Source organism: Bubalus kerabau, chromosome 10 (genome assembly GCF_029407905.1).
Source record: "Bubalus kerabau isolate K-KA32 ecotype Philippines breed swamp buffalo chromosome 10, PCC_UOA_SB_1v2, whole genome shotgun sequence".
Taxonomy (NCBI): domain Eukaryota; kingdom Metazoa; phylum Chordata; class Mammalia; order Artiodactyla; family Bovidae; genus Bubalus; species Bubalus kerabau.
The window spans coordinates 10,911,218-10,925,762 of record NC_073633.1 but is presented as its reverse complement, the minus strand read 5'-3'; the positions used below and the strand labels follow the sequence as shown (position 1 = coordinate 10,925,762).

Sequence of the window (14,545 nt, the reverse complement as noted above, 5' to 3'; positions counted from 1 at the left end):
GTGTGTTTCTGTGTTTTAAAATTTTCTCAGTTTTATTTTCTGAAACAGTAAATATTGATAGATATAACCCATATAAACAAAAGCTCTTTGGGTTGCTCCGTAACTTTTAAGAGTATAAAAAAGTCCTGAGACCAAAAAGTTTGAGAGCCACTGGAAACAAAAGTGTCTGGTATCCTGAAGGTCACTGTGTCATAGGTGAGGATAACCAGAAGTCAGAGCTGTGGGTGAGTCAGTGCCTCCCGTTCAGTCCTCCAGCCCCGAGAGGCGTGGTCTGGGGGGACACGCAGGACAGTGCTTCTCTGGGCCGCCGTCTGGCCTCCAGGCACCTCACTGCAGGTTCAGAAAGCACAGCTACAGTGATTGCTTGATGAATTGACATTTCTGTGTCTAGCTTACTTATGATTATTCACAAAACAACCCCAGTCCTCCATAGCTAAGTGAATTTGGGTGGAACTTACTCTCGAATTTGACTTCCTGATATACCATTTAGCTGTAAACCAGTTAAGCCAATTCCAAACTTAAAGAAGGTGGTATTGCTCCTTGGTCATCAGTTGGTACCTTCCAACTAAAGGACTAGTAGATATCTAGATAGACAACGCAAGTTGTGTTTCTGTCTCAGGGCTGACTCACAACTGATAAACAATGTAAATATGAATGTGGATAAGCACACTGTCACCTCCTAAAGAAGCCATACTTATTTGCCTCCTGTAGAGCAACAGTTTGCTCTCAAAGAATACACAGGGCAAAGATAGACTCTTGTGTACTTTGAGCTGATTAAATTTAAATTGACACAGAGTATCTATAAAATCTAAATGACTGCTTAAAAAAAAAAGTTTTCCACTGTTTTTGTATTTTTCCCTTTTCTGTTTCTTTCTACAGGGTGTCCATAGAATCATTTAAGCATGGAGTCCTGAGGGAGCAACTGGCTAACTTGGCGGCAAGACAGAAGAGCCTCCTACTCGTAGCCAAAAAACAGAAAAAAATAAGCCAGAAATTTCACACCTATAAGAATGCTACATCTTTGTCTGGTCTTAGTTTTAGGAAGCTGCCATCAAGCTCAGAAACCTCTAATGAAAAGGACAGGCAAGAGTGTATCAGTCTGGAAAATTCCATGCAGCCCCAGTCAGGTCCACTTTCTCCTGTCAGCCTTGCGTGCAGAGGCATGCAGGAAACACAGTTGTCTCAGGAGGTCTGGCACGACAGCCAAAGTACCCACACTTGTCCAAATTCAGAGACAGTGAGAAGGGAAGAATTTTCTGGAAGTGAACTGAATTCTAAGCAAAACCTCAATGACTGTACCTTAGATAGATTATCAAAATCCAGACATTCAGATGGCACTAAGCAGATTAAAGTGCAGTCCCAATCTGTTACTTTTATTGCTGAAGCAGAGCGTTCACAAAAAGAGAACGATCTTCCAGGTAGTACAGCCGAGGGGCACGTGTCCTTTGGCCCTTCAGCAGTGACTGGCACATCAAAGACTTCAGCAACCCCCAGTGTGTTTGCCCACCATGATGCCCATCCATCAAGTGTTATTTGTGATCAGGCTCCTTCTGATTGTGATCCAAAAGAAGGAAACAGGAAAACAGCTCCCCACCAAGCCCCCGAGGGGACACCAGAATCCCTTGCACAGCAAGGGGTTGGTGCCTTTGGCAGTGACATGGGGCAACAGCCGAAACCTTACTTTAAAAAATCAGCTCTCACTGTTCCTCATGCAAATGATATTCAGAGCTCCTCCTTCTCTGGGCCTGGCTACCAACATACTGTGAAAAAACCTTCGAACTACAACACAACTCCCAAAACGAAATGTATGCAGATAAAGGATCTGATATTGCTAGGAAGACTTAATCCAGGAAATAACATTCTGGAATTCAAAACACAGGTATCCTATTGTTTTTTTTTTCCCTCTAAAATTATGTAAATTTTATAAATAAGTGACTAAAATGTTGCTGCCACATAGTGTCGGTGTATAGCTCATATTAGGGGAAAGGGTTTGGTTGGGCTGTTTAAATGGAGAAACTTGACCATTATATTCTTAGCAAGTGAAAGTGAAAGTCACTCAGTCATGTCCAACTCTTTGCGACCCCATGGACTATACAGTCCACAGAATTCTCCAGGCCAGAATACTGGAGTGGGTTGCCTTTCCCTTCTCCAGGGTATCTTCCCAACCCAGGGATAGAACCCAGGTCTCCTACATCTCAGGTGGATTCTTTACCAGCTGAGCTTAGAGGAAAGCCCAAGAATACTGCAGTGGGTAGCCTATTCCTTCTCCAGCGGATCTTCCCAACCCAGGAATCAAACTGGGGTCTCCTGCATTGCAGGAAGATTCTTTACCAGCTGAGCTACCAGGGAAGCCTAAAATTGCCCTATTCCTTTTAGTCACAAGCACCTTTGGGCTCTCAGACCAGAATTAGTTATACTCAGCAGGAAGGGTTTTGTGTGTGCTAAGTCACTCAGTTGTGTCCAGCTCTTTGCAACCCCATGGACTGCAGCACGCCAGGCTCCTCTGTCCTCCACTGTCTCCTGGAGTTTGCTTAGATTCATGTCCATTGAGTTGGTGATGCTTCTAACCATCTCATCCTCTGCCATTTCCTTCTCCTTTTGCCTTCAGTCTTTCCCAGCATCAGTCTTTTCCAGTAAGTTGACTCTTCGCATCAGGTGGCCAAAATATTGGAGCTTCAGCTTCAGCATCAGTCCTTCCAATGAATATTTAGGGTTGATTTCCTTTAGGATTGACTGGTTTGATCTCCTTGTAGTGCAAGGAATTCTCAAGTCTTCTCTAGCACCATGATTCAAAACCGTCAGTTCTTTGGCGCTCAGCCTTCCTTATGGTCCAGCTCTCACAAAAGTGTCCACCTGCAATGCGGGAGACCCGGGTTCAATCCCTGAGTCAGGAAGATCCCCTGGAGAAGGGATAGGCTACCCACTCCAGTACCCTTGCCTGGAAAATCCCATGGACGGAGGAGCCTGGGAGGCTGCAGTCCATGGGGTCGCAAAGAGTCGGACACGACTGAGCGACTTCACTTTCCTTTCCACTTTCCTTCCTTATGGTTCAAGTCTCACATCCATAGATGACTAGAAAAACCATAGCTTTGAGTATACAGATCTTTGTCAGTGAAGTGATGTCTTTGCTTTTTAATATGCTGTCTAGGTTTGTCATAGCTTTCCTTGTAAGGAGCAAGCGTTTTTTACTTTCATGGCTGCAGTCATTGTCCACAGTGATTTTGGAGTCCAAGAAAATAAAATCTGTCACTGCTTCCACTTTTTCCCCTTCTGTTTGCCATGAAGTGATGGGGCTGGATGCCATGATCTTAGTTTTTTGAGTGTTGAGTTTTAAGCCAGCTTTTTCACTCTCCTCTTTTACCCTCATCAAGAGGCTGTAGTTACTGTTCGCTTTCTGCCGTAAGGGTGGTATCATCTGCATATCTGAGGTTGTTGACATTTCTCTCAGCAGTCTTGATTTCAGCTTGTGCTTCGTCCAGCCCAGCATTTCACATGATGTACTCTGCATATAAGTTAAATAAGCAGGATGACAGTATATAGACTTCTACTTCTTTCCCAATTTTGAACCAGTCAGTTGTTCAGTGTAAGGTTCTAACTGTTGCTTCTTGACCTGCATACAGGTTTCTCAGGAGACAAGTAAGATGGTCTGGTATTCCATCTCTTTAAGAATTTTCCACAGTTTGTTGTGATCCACATAGTCAAAGGCTTTAGCATAATCAATGAAGCAGATGTTTTTCTGGAATTCCCTTGCTTTCTCTGTGATCCAGAAATTGCAAGTGAAAGTCACTGCTCAGTCGCATCAAACTCTTTGTGACCCCATGGACTATACAGTCCATGGAGTTCTCCAGGCCAGAATACTGGAGTGGGTAGCCTATCCCTTCTCCAGTGGATCTTCCCAACCCAGGAATCAAACTGGATCTCCTGAATTGCGGGAGGATTCTTTACCAGCTGAGCTACCAGGAAAGCCCCCAGAAAATGTTGGCCATTGATCTCTGTGTTCCTCTGCCTTTTCTAAACTCAGCTTGTACATCTGGAAGTTCTTGGTTTACATACTGCTGAAGCTTAACTTGAAGGATTTTGTGCATAACCTTACTAGCTTGTGAAATGAGCACAATTGTATGACAGTTTGAACATTCTTAGGCCCTGCCCTTCTTTGGGATTGGAATAAAAACTGACCTTTTCCAGTCCTTTTGGGTCTTCCTTTTATAGTTTGTTAGGCAGGATTGGAGCAGTGTTCAGTCTAAGGCTAATTATATCCCACCACAAAGGCAAGACTTCTGTGTATCTACCAATGCCCCATCAGTTTGTTTTTCTAGTCTTACTATTGGGAACAGGTGCTGTTTCTGCCCTTTGAGAATGCCAGAGAATGCCATTACATCTAATTCTTTCAGATGGTTCTTTTCCCAGGCTTGGCACATGGCCAATCACAACTCAGCAGAATACTTAAAGAGGACCCTCTGAAGCTCTGTAGAGTTCTCTGTCTCTGTGTATTTCTCTCTTCTTCAGTACTCTGTACTGCAAACTCTAGCCATCATGCCTCCCTGGACCCTCCTCTGTCTACTCAATTGAGAGAATCGACAGGTTTTGTCCGGATTTCCTATCCATGTATGAAGACCTGGAAGCTCTCTCAAGGCAGTGAGCTGGGACGATTGTAGGGCTCACCTCAGTAGTTCTTCAGTTCTCAGTATCACTATACATTTCCCCCTGATGTTTGGTATCTTGGAAACCATTGTTTCATATATTTAGTTTGTCTGTTTTTTTGGTTGTGTCAGGTGTTAACATAATTCTGGTCCCCGTTTACTTTATCATGGACAGAAGCAGAAGTTCAGGTATTTTTTAAATCCTAATTTTTGTTTTATTTTTCACTTCAGGAGACTACCCACAAAGCCAGTGTTTTATTGAGTGGCAAAATTAAGGTAGAAAATGGTCAGATTTATCAAAACCCAGTCACCTGGCTCAAGGATCTTCTAGGAGGTGACAGTTACGTGACCTGGAATTATGCTTGGAGTAAGGTGGGTCGTTCCTAAATTAATCTTTAACTTCATATTCAGTTGGAGATAACATCATATTTTTTGCTGATAAAACTGTTTCCTTTATTAAGAAGGATGCTGAAAGTTCTCCAGACTAGTTCTGTGCCCATGCATCCCTCCTGCAGCACGCCACGAGCTCTCCCAGAGTCCGCGTTTGCCAGAATGCCCCTCAGCAGGGTCGCACAGCTGACCGAGCCTCTCCTTCCTCGTGCCTTACCTCGTCTCAGAAAACCGAATGCCCCGATCTTCCTCTCTTGAGAGTTCCTGCCACCCCACAGAGATATCAGGTCCTTGTGATTCCACGTGGAAGATGCAGGGCCACTGATGTATGGATAATTTAGTTAATAATATGTTACTAGTATTCTGATATGATACAGCAGAATCTTCCCCTAAAGGTGAAAGTTATGATCAAGGAGCCTGAGACCCACATGTTTGAACATAGTCTTACCCACGAATTGCTAGCCTTCCAGGAGGAAAAATTTCTGAATTTTTATTCAGACTCCCCAGACTTAGTAGTCTCCTCCTTCGGCTCTGTCTTCTGATTTATAAGCCCAGTTTAACGACCTATATGAAGAGTATTGATGGCTAACGCCCTTGAGGTCCGATGATCAGCCACCTCCAGATGTCCACGGCACCATTTCAGGGAACAGTGTTGCAATGTTTTACCCAGAAAAGTGTGAATCATCAGACAGTCAGCATTACTGTTTTATAGAGTTGCAGATGCCTTCAGCCTCCTCTAGCCATCATAGTGAGCCTTAATGCACCGGTAGTAGAAGGCGCTTTCCTCTCCCCTTTTTTGTCCAGCTCAGCTCTGTGCACCCTCTTTGCTGGCTTCTGTCTCAGTTTTTGTCCCTAAACTGTGAACTCTGGTCTCCCGGACCTCTGTTACAGGTGTTTCCAGAACAGTTTTCAGTTCCTTCACTTACATGAGCACATTTTAAATTTTCTCTATAGTCTCTCTGTCTTCCTCTTTTCCTGTAATTTTTTTCTTCTGACCACTTGAGTCACCTGCTTTCAATTCAACCTGCTTAATCCTTTCCATGGTTTCATAAATTATATTTGCATGTTAGTAATTAACATTTTACCCATGGAAATCCCTTTTTATTACAAAGCTTCTTAGAGTTATGATAGATGATACTATTTTGGTGAAACTGAATCTCTGCTCACAGAGTGAACGGGTAGTTGCTGTAGCGAGGTTCTTTGGAGTCTGACATGCCTGTGCCTAGCGATGACTCAGTCTTCCCACTCTTTATCTCTGTTGGAGTTACTGCATTTTCTGGTTTTGCATATCTGGCTGTGATATCATTTGGCCCTCACTCAGTACGTATATTGGAGAAGGCAATGGCACCCCACTCCAGTACTCTTGCCTGGAAAATCCCATGGACGGAGGAGCCTGGTAGGCTGCAGTCCATGGGGTCGCTAAAAGTCGGACACGACTGAGCGACTTCACTTTGAGTTTTCACTTTCATGCATTGGAGAAGGAAATGGCAACCCACTCCAGTATTCTTGCCTAGAGAATCCCAGGGGTGGGGGAGCCTGGTGGGCTGCCGTCTATGGGGTCACACAGAGTCGGACACGACTGAAGCGACTTAGCAGCTTAGCAGCTGTACTTATATGCCTCAGTTACATATCACATTGCCTCTGGTCTTCTCTCATTAGCCATGTCAGTTCGAGTCATACTGTTTTCACAGTGATGATGATGGTGAAGCCAAATACAAATGTGGGCACTAAAATTAGGGCAATTCTTGGATATGAGATACTCATACAGATTATCTAAGCCAGCTTAGATTTTTTAAATTATCCTAGAAATAGAAATAGTTTCAAAAATTACTATAGGACACTCATGTACTTCTCATAAATAACACAGGCTGAGAAACTGAGTTTGTTTACAATTTTTTTTAAAGCCTCCTTTAAAATTTACCACAGTAACCTTTACCTCTTCTTGTCTTGGGGTGACTCCTGAATTTACAGTCACTTCTTGATGAGAACAGGTTTCTGCTGTCTTGGTAAATGTGGACTTTTTCACTGACTATGTGGTGTGGGGATGTAGAGCCAGGTTGTCAGGCGAGAAATGCCAGAAAACTGGGTCTCGTCCTACATCTACATCCACGTCGACAGGCTGACAGAGCGATGAGCCCCAGAACGGACTCAGATCTACCCAGGCAGCCGAGCCAGCGTGGCCTTGCCAGGGGAGTCCTCATGCTCACCCGCCAGGCGGCACACGCTCCTCCCGCTGCTGCAGTCTCCTGAGGGACCTGGTGCCGGTTCCGTCTGAGGCCTAGTCACTGTTACCACTGTCCATTAAAGCATTCCTGCCTTATGGAAAGTAGATTTTTTAACTCAATGGATTTTCTTAAAGCTGTGTTCTTTGAATGTGTGAATTATCCCTAGTGATATGTCTGCGGCTTATGGGGGACTCAGGACCCCTAAGTCTACTAAGGTAAAATTTTACGCACCACTAACTGATTAAAAATATACTTTAAATTTTGAGATACAGGTGAAAACATACTGAGCCTACACGTTGATGAGGGCATAGCATGTGTTGGATATCATCAGGGCAATAATGTGAACAAAACCCAGTCTTTCTTCTTTTTATATACTTGCAGATAAACATTACTATTTTTGAGGTATAGTCAGTTGCAGCGGTACAACATAGTGGTTCACTGTTTTTATGTTATATTTAATGTATGGATGCGAGAGTTGGACTGTGAAGAAGGCTGAGCGCTGAAGAACTGATGCTTTTGAACTGTGGTGTTGGAGAAGACTCTTGAGAGTCCCTTGGACTGCAGGGAGATCCAACCAGTCCATTCTGAAGGAGATGAGCCCTGGGATTTCTTTGGAAGGAATGATGCTAAAGCTGAAACTCCAGGACTTTGGCCACCTCATGGGAAGAGTTGACTCATTGGAAAAGACTCTGATGCTGGGAGGGATTGGGGGCAGGAGGAGAAGGGGACGACAGAGGATGAGATGATTGGATGGCATCACTGACTCGATGGACGTGAGTCTGAGTGAACTCCGGGAGTTGGTAATGGACAGGGAGGCCTGGCGTGCTGCGATTCATGGGGTCGCAAAGAGTCGGACACGACTGAGCAACTGAACTGAACTGAACTGAATGTAAATTTATTGTGACATTTCGCTCTATTCCCTGTGCTGCAAAATGTATCCCCAGAGCTTATTTATCTCATATGTGGTCGCCTGTACCTCTTAGTCTCCTGCCCCTATCTTGCCCCTCCGTTCTTCCCTCTCCACGCTGGTTGCCACTAGTCTGTTCTCTTTATCTATGTTTCTATTTTGTTACATTCATTTATTTTTATTTTTTGATTCCCCATGTAAGTAATAACAGAATATTTGTCTTTTTCTGTGTTTTTTAATTTCACATACCATAAACCCTCCAGGTCCATCCATGTTGTTGCAAATGGCAAGATTTCATACTTTTTTATGGCTGAGTAGTATTCCATTGTACATTTACACCACATCTTCTTTATCTACTCATTTGTTGATGGACATTTAAAGTGAAAGTGAATGTTGCTCAGTCGTGTCTGACTCTTTACGACCCCATGGACTATACAGTCCATGGAATTCTTGAGGCAGAGTACTGGAGTGGATAGCCTTTCCCTTTTCCAGGGGATCTTCCCAACCCAGGGATCGAACCCAGGTCTCCTGCATTGCAGGTGGATTCTTTACCAGCTGAGCCACAAAGGAAGCCCAAGAATACTGGAGTGGGTAGCCTATCCCTTCTCCAGGGGATCTTCCTGACCCAGGAATCGAACTGGGGTCTCCTGCATTGCAGGTGGATTCTTTACCAACTGAGCCACCAGGGAAGCCCCAGTGAACACTTAGGTTGTTTCTATATCTTGGCAACTGTAAACAGTGCTTCTTTGATCATTGAAGTGCACATTCACCTTTTTTGAATTAGTGTTTTTGTTTTTGGAGGTATACCCAGGAGCAGAATTGCTGGATCATATGGTAGTTGTAAGTTTTTGAGAAACATCCGTACTGTTTTCCATTGAGGTTACACCAGTTTTCGTTCCCACCAACAGTGTAGAAAAGTTCCCCTTTCTCCACAGCCTTGGCAACATTTGTTATTTGTGTTCTTTTTGATGATGGCCATTCTGACAGGTGTGAGGTGATACCTCAGTGTGGCTTTGATTTGCATTTTTCTTATGATTAGCAGTGCTGAACATCTTTTCATGTCACTGTTGGCCATCTGTATGTCTCTTTTTTGGGAAATTTTCTATTCAGGTCTTCTGCCCATTTTTTGACAAGCTGTTTTTTGATACTGGGTTGTATGAGCTGTTTATACATTTTGTATATTAACCCCTTATGGTCATATCATTTTCTCCCCTTCAGTGTTTTCATTTTGTCAGTGGTTTCCTTTGCTGTATAAAAGCTTTTAAGTTTAATTAGGTTCTGTTTATTTTTTATTTTGTTTCCTTTGCCTTAGGAAACGGATCCAAAACAATGTTGCTCTAATTTATGTCAGAGAGTGTTCTGCCTGTGTTTTCTTCTGGGAATTTTATGATTTCCAGTCGTACATTAGGTCTTTAATTCATTTAAAGTATACTTTTTGTATATGGTGTGAGAAATGCTCTAATTTCATTTTTTTAACATGTTGCTTCCAGTTTTCCCATTGGAGAAGGAAATGTCAACCCACTCCAGTGTTCTTGCCTGGAGAATCCCAGGGACAGGGGAGCCTGGTGGGCTGCCGTCTATGGGGTTGCACAGAGTCGGACACGACTGAAGCGACTTAGCAGCAGTAGACCAGTTTTCCCAGCACCACTTAGTAAAGAGACTGTCTTTTCTTCATTGTATATTCTTGCCTCCTGTGTCAGAGATTAATTGACTATAAGTGCATGGGTTTACTTCTGGGCTCTGTATTCTGTTCTGTTGATGTGTGTGTCTGTTTCTGTGCCTGTTCAAGACTGTTTTGATTACAGCAGCTTTGTAGTACAACCTGAAGTCAGAGAGTATGATTCCTTGAGCTTTATTCTTTCTCAAGATTGTTGTAACTATTCAGGGTTTTTTGTGTTTCCATACACATTTTAAAACTATTTATTCTAGTTCAGTGCCAGTGGTATTTTGATAGGGATTGCATTGAATCTGTAGATTGCCTTGGCTAGTGTGGTATTTTAACAATATTAATTCTCCCAGCCCAAAAACATAGTATATCTTTCTGTTTATTTGTGTCATTTTCAGTTTCTTTTCAATCAGTGTCTTACAGTTTCCCAGGTACAGGACTTTTGCCTCCTTAGGTAGATTTATTCCTAGGTATTTTATTCTTTTTGATGCAGTGGTAAACAGGATTATTTCCTTAGCTCTCTCTGATAGTTCATTGTTAACATACAAAAATACAACAGGTTTCTGTATATTAATTTTGTATCCAGCAACTTTTCTGAATTCACTGATGAGCTCTGGTAGTTTTCTGGTGGTGTTTTTAGTGTTTTCTATATATAGTATCATGTTTTCTGCAAACAGTGACTTATATCTTTACAATTGGGATGCCCTTTATTTCTTTTTCTTGCCTGATTATTGTGGCTAGAAATTCCAGTACTACATGAAAAAAAGTGGCAAGAGTGGTCACCCTTGTCTTGTTTGTGATCTTAGAGGAAATGCTTTCAGCTTTTCACCATGATTATGATGTTAGCTATGGGTTTGTCATATATGGCCTTTGTTATGTTGAGGCATATTCTCTCTTTGCCCCCTTTCTGGAGGTTTTTTTTTTTTTATCATAAATGGATATTGAATTTTGTCAAAATCTTTGTCTCATCTATTGAGATGACTATGATTTTTATTCTTCAGTTTGTTAATGTGGTGTATCACACTGATCAGTTTGCAGACATTGAAGTATCCTTGCAACTCTAGGATAAATCCCACTTGATCATGATTTATGATCCTCTTACTATGTTGCTGGATTCTGTTTGCTAATGTTTTGTTCAGGATCTGTGTAACTGTGTTCATCAGTGATACTGGCCTGTAATTTATGGGCCTTTTTTTGTGATATCCTGTCTGGTTTTGGTATGGGTAATGCTGGCCTTCTAGAATGAGTTCGAAAATGTTCCTTCCTCTGCAGTTTTTTGGAATAGTTAGAGAAGGATAGGTGTTCACTCTTCTCTAAATGTTTGGGTTTGGTAAGATTCACCTGTGAAGCTCTCTGGTTCTGTACTTCTGTTTGTTGGGAGTTTGTTTGTTTGTTGTTTTAACATTTACATATGTGGCTGCACCGGGACTTAGTTATGACTCGCAGGATCTTTGCCCTTTAGCTGCTGCCTGTGGGGTCTTTAGTTGTGGCCTGTGAATTCTTAGTTGTGGCATGTGGGATCTAGTTCCCAGGCTAGCGATATTAACATGAGCCCCCTACATTGGGAGCATGGAGCTTTACCCACTTTCCATGGATTTACCACCAGGGAAATCCTTGTTGGGAGTTTTGTGGGTTTTTTTAATCTTTGTTTATTTTTTTGCCCACGTCGGGTCTTAATTGTGGCACACAGCACCTTACTCGTGGCATGTGGAATCTAGTTCCCTGGCCTGGGATCACACCCGGGCCCACTGCATTGGGAGCATGGAGTCCTAGCCACTGAACCAGGAAAGTCCCCCTGTTGGGAATTTTTAAATTACTGTTTCTATCTCATCACTGGTAATTGGCCTATTCAGGTTTTCTATTTATTCCCAGTTCAGTTTGGGGAGATTGTACATTTGTAAGAATTTGTCCATTTCTTCTAGATTGTACATTTTATTGGCATGTAGTTTATTGTTTGTAGTAGTCTCTTAAGATCCTTGGCATTTCTGTGGTGTTGGTGATAACTTCTCGTTCGTTTCTAATTTGATTGACATGGGCTCTCTCCCTGGTTTTCTTTGAGTCTGACTAAAGGTTTATCAGTTTTGTTTATCTTTTCAAAGAACCAGGTTTTAGTTTCGTTGATCTTTCCTGTTTTTTTTTTTTTTTTTTTTAGTCTCTATTTATTTCTGCTCTAATCTTTTTGATAGGTTTTTTTTTTGTTCTTCATTCTCTGGTTCCTTTAGGTGTAAGGCTAGGTTGTTTGAGTTTTTTCTTTTTCCCGAGGTAAGCTTGTATCACTATAACCTTCCCTCCTAGAAATGCTTTTGTTGTATCCCATAGATTTTGGATCATTGTGATTTTCTTTTCTTTTGTCTCTAGGTATTTTTTATTTCTTCTTTCATTTCTTCAGCGAACCATTGGTTGGTTAGTAGCATGTTGTTTAGCTTCCACGTGTTTGTGTGTTTTGCAGTTGTTCTTTTTTTTTTTTTTTAGTAGTTGATTTCTAGTCACTTAATATTGTGGTTAGAAAAGATGCTTGATATGATTTCATGTGCACTTTGAAGGTATATTCTTCTTTTTTTGGATAAATGGTCAAAATCCATTGTTTTCACCTGTTTATTATTGGAGAAGTGACAGAAGGCATTTAGTGGCCTCACCGCTTCTTCCGTTGCAGGTAAGGAGAGTTTAGCATGCTGAGTAGGCCAGGCCTGTTCCATTAACATGTGAGGCTCTGTTTGGTCATAGGATTGAGCTATAAGTCTGCTTAACCATTCCATATTCCTTAGGCCGCCCTTGCTCCCTTCAATAACAAGCACTTACTGAGTACCGAGGGTGTGCTCGACAGTATGCCAAAGGTATATTTCTCATAAGTATTTCCCTTTTACTCCCCACAACTTAAAAATCTGGAGGTACTCAAAGAATTTAAGAATCCTGATTAAGATCTGGGACTTCAGAGCTTTCTCCCTGTATTGTCAGGCACTATGTGAAGTGCTAGAAAATAAAACTTAGTATGATACAGATCTTTAGTGAAAACAGACATATTAATACATAGTTTCATTTAAGTGGGTTTAGTGCTTGACAGAAATATAAGCACAGAGTTTATGGGGTCCTGTAGGAAGATCACTACTTGAGCATCTCTGGGTGAGCATCCTGGAGGAAGGGGTGTTCAAGTCAAGATTTGCTGGGTTAACCATAGTGAACCTAGCTTCTGGGATTATGTTATCAGACCGCTTTAGAACTCAGTCTGGAGAAAGCAAAGACTCTTGGGCTGATACATTTCTGGCAGGTGTTTGCCAGTCTGCCTCAGTCCAGCCCATTTTTATGTATGTATTTCTAAGCTCTGAACTTTGGGGCTGATAAACAATAGCTAAGTTCACAAGCAAACCAAGGGCAGGGGAGGCGGGGAAGCTTTGATGTTTAGACCTGAAATGCTGTTTATCTAATCAGTTGCATGTCTGATTTCTTGAAAAGTACCATTTACTTTTATGGCTTAATTTTATTAATGCAACACTACTTTTTTTATGTTGTAAAGTAGCAGGTACTGAATTAACATTTGTTGAGTAAGTGAATGTATGAGAGAATTAATGATATATATCAGAGATCAACAATTTTCTCCATAAAGAGACAGATAATAAATATTCCAGGCTTTGTGAGCATATGATCTCTGTCAAAACTACTTGATCCTTTTGTAGCATAAAAACAGCCATAGATGTTAAGTAAATGAATGGTATCACTGTGTTCTAATAAAACTTTAGTTACAGAAAAGATGGCAGCCCACATTTGACTGTGAGTTACAGTTTGCCAATACATAATATACAACAGTCAGTACTCTACTGGAGTTACAGTTTGCAAGAAATAGGTGCATTTGCTTCTCGTGATTTTGTATGATTTTGAAATTCTGTGTTTACTTATGTGCAGATAACATACCAGGGGAAGGAACTTTTAAAGTATGTTTCTGAGGAATTACCCATGCCTCCAGGCCCAAACTTGGAACCTCAACATCAACCTTGTCTTCCAGGTATGTGCAGACCAAAACCTATTTCTTAGTTGTGGAAAACGACACCCTAATCCACTGAGAAGGCATTTCACTTGTCTTTTTGTTTTTTTTTCATTCAGGTTAAATTCACCTAATGTTCAGAGAACCATTTTAAAGTGAACAATTCAGTGGCGTTTAGTGTGTTCATAATGTTGTACAACCACCACCTCTGTTACAAAAGAGTTCCAAAACAGTTTCATCACCCCAAAAAGAAACCCATACCCAATCAGCACTTCCCATTCTCCACCCCTCCAATCCATGGGAACTCCCAGTCTGCTTCCTGTCTGTGTGGATTTGCCTATTCTGAATATATTACATAAATGGAATCCTAGTATATATAACCTTTTGTGTCTGACATCTTTCACTTGGCGTAGTGTTTTCAGGGACTGTCTGCACTGTAACATCTATCAGCACTTCATTCCTTTTTATGCTTCCATTATATATATAATGGAATTTATTTATTTATTTGTTTATTCATTCTTTGATTGACATTTGAGGTTCCACTTTCTGGCTATTGGACATAGTGCTACTATTAACAGGTATATACATATATTTGTATGTACCTGTTTTCAGTTCTTTTGTGTATATACCAAGGAGTGAATTGCTATATTACTAATATATATATTATATATTTACTTTTTTTGAGGAACAGCCATATGTTTTCCACAACAACTGAATCATTTTACATTTCTACCAGCAGTG

At 41.5% G+C, this 14,545-nt stretch overlaps 1 protein-coding gene across 4 annotated transcripts in view; it reads left to right on the top strand.

Moving 5' to 3' along the window:
• ANKRD31 (ankyrin repeat domain 31) overlaps positions 1 to 14,545 on the top strand; it is a 129,805-nt gene that overhangs the window by 103,835 nt on the left and 11,425 nt on the right. For 3 of the 4 annotated variants that reach the window (XM_055536579.1, XM_055536578.1, XM_055536581.1), the window contains 3 exons: positions 880 to 1,879; positions 4,872 to 5,012; positions 13,726 to 13,825. In XM_055536579.1, the coding sequence (XP_055392554.1) occupies positions 880 to 1,879; positions 4,872 to 5,012; positions 13,726 to 13,825 (1,241 nt within the window). Of the gene's footprint in view, positions 1 to 879; positions 1,880 to 4,871; positions 5,013 to 13,725; positions 13,826 to 13,923; positions 14,284 to 14,545 lie in introns of those variants that run through there. The other variant, XM_055536580.1, reaches the window with a different exon arrangement.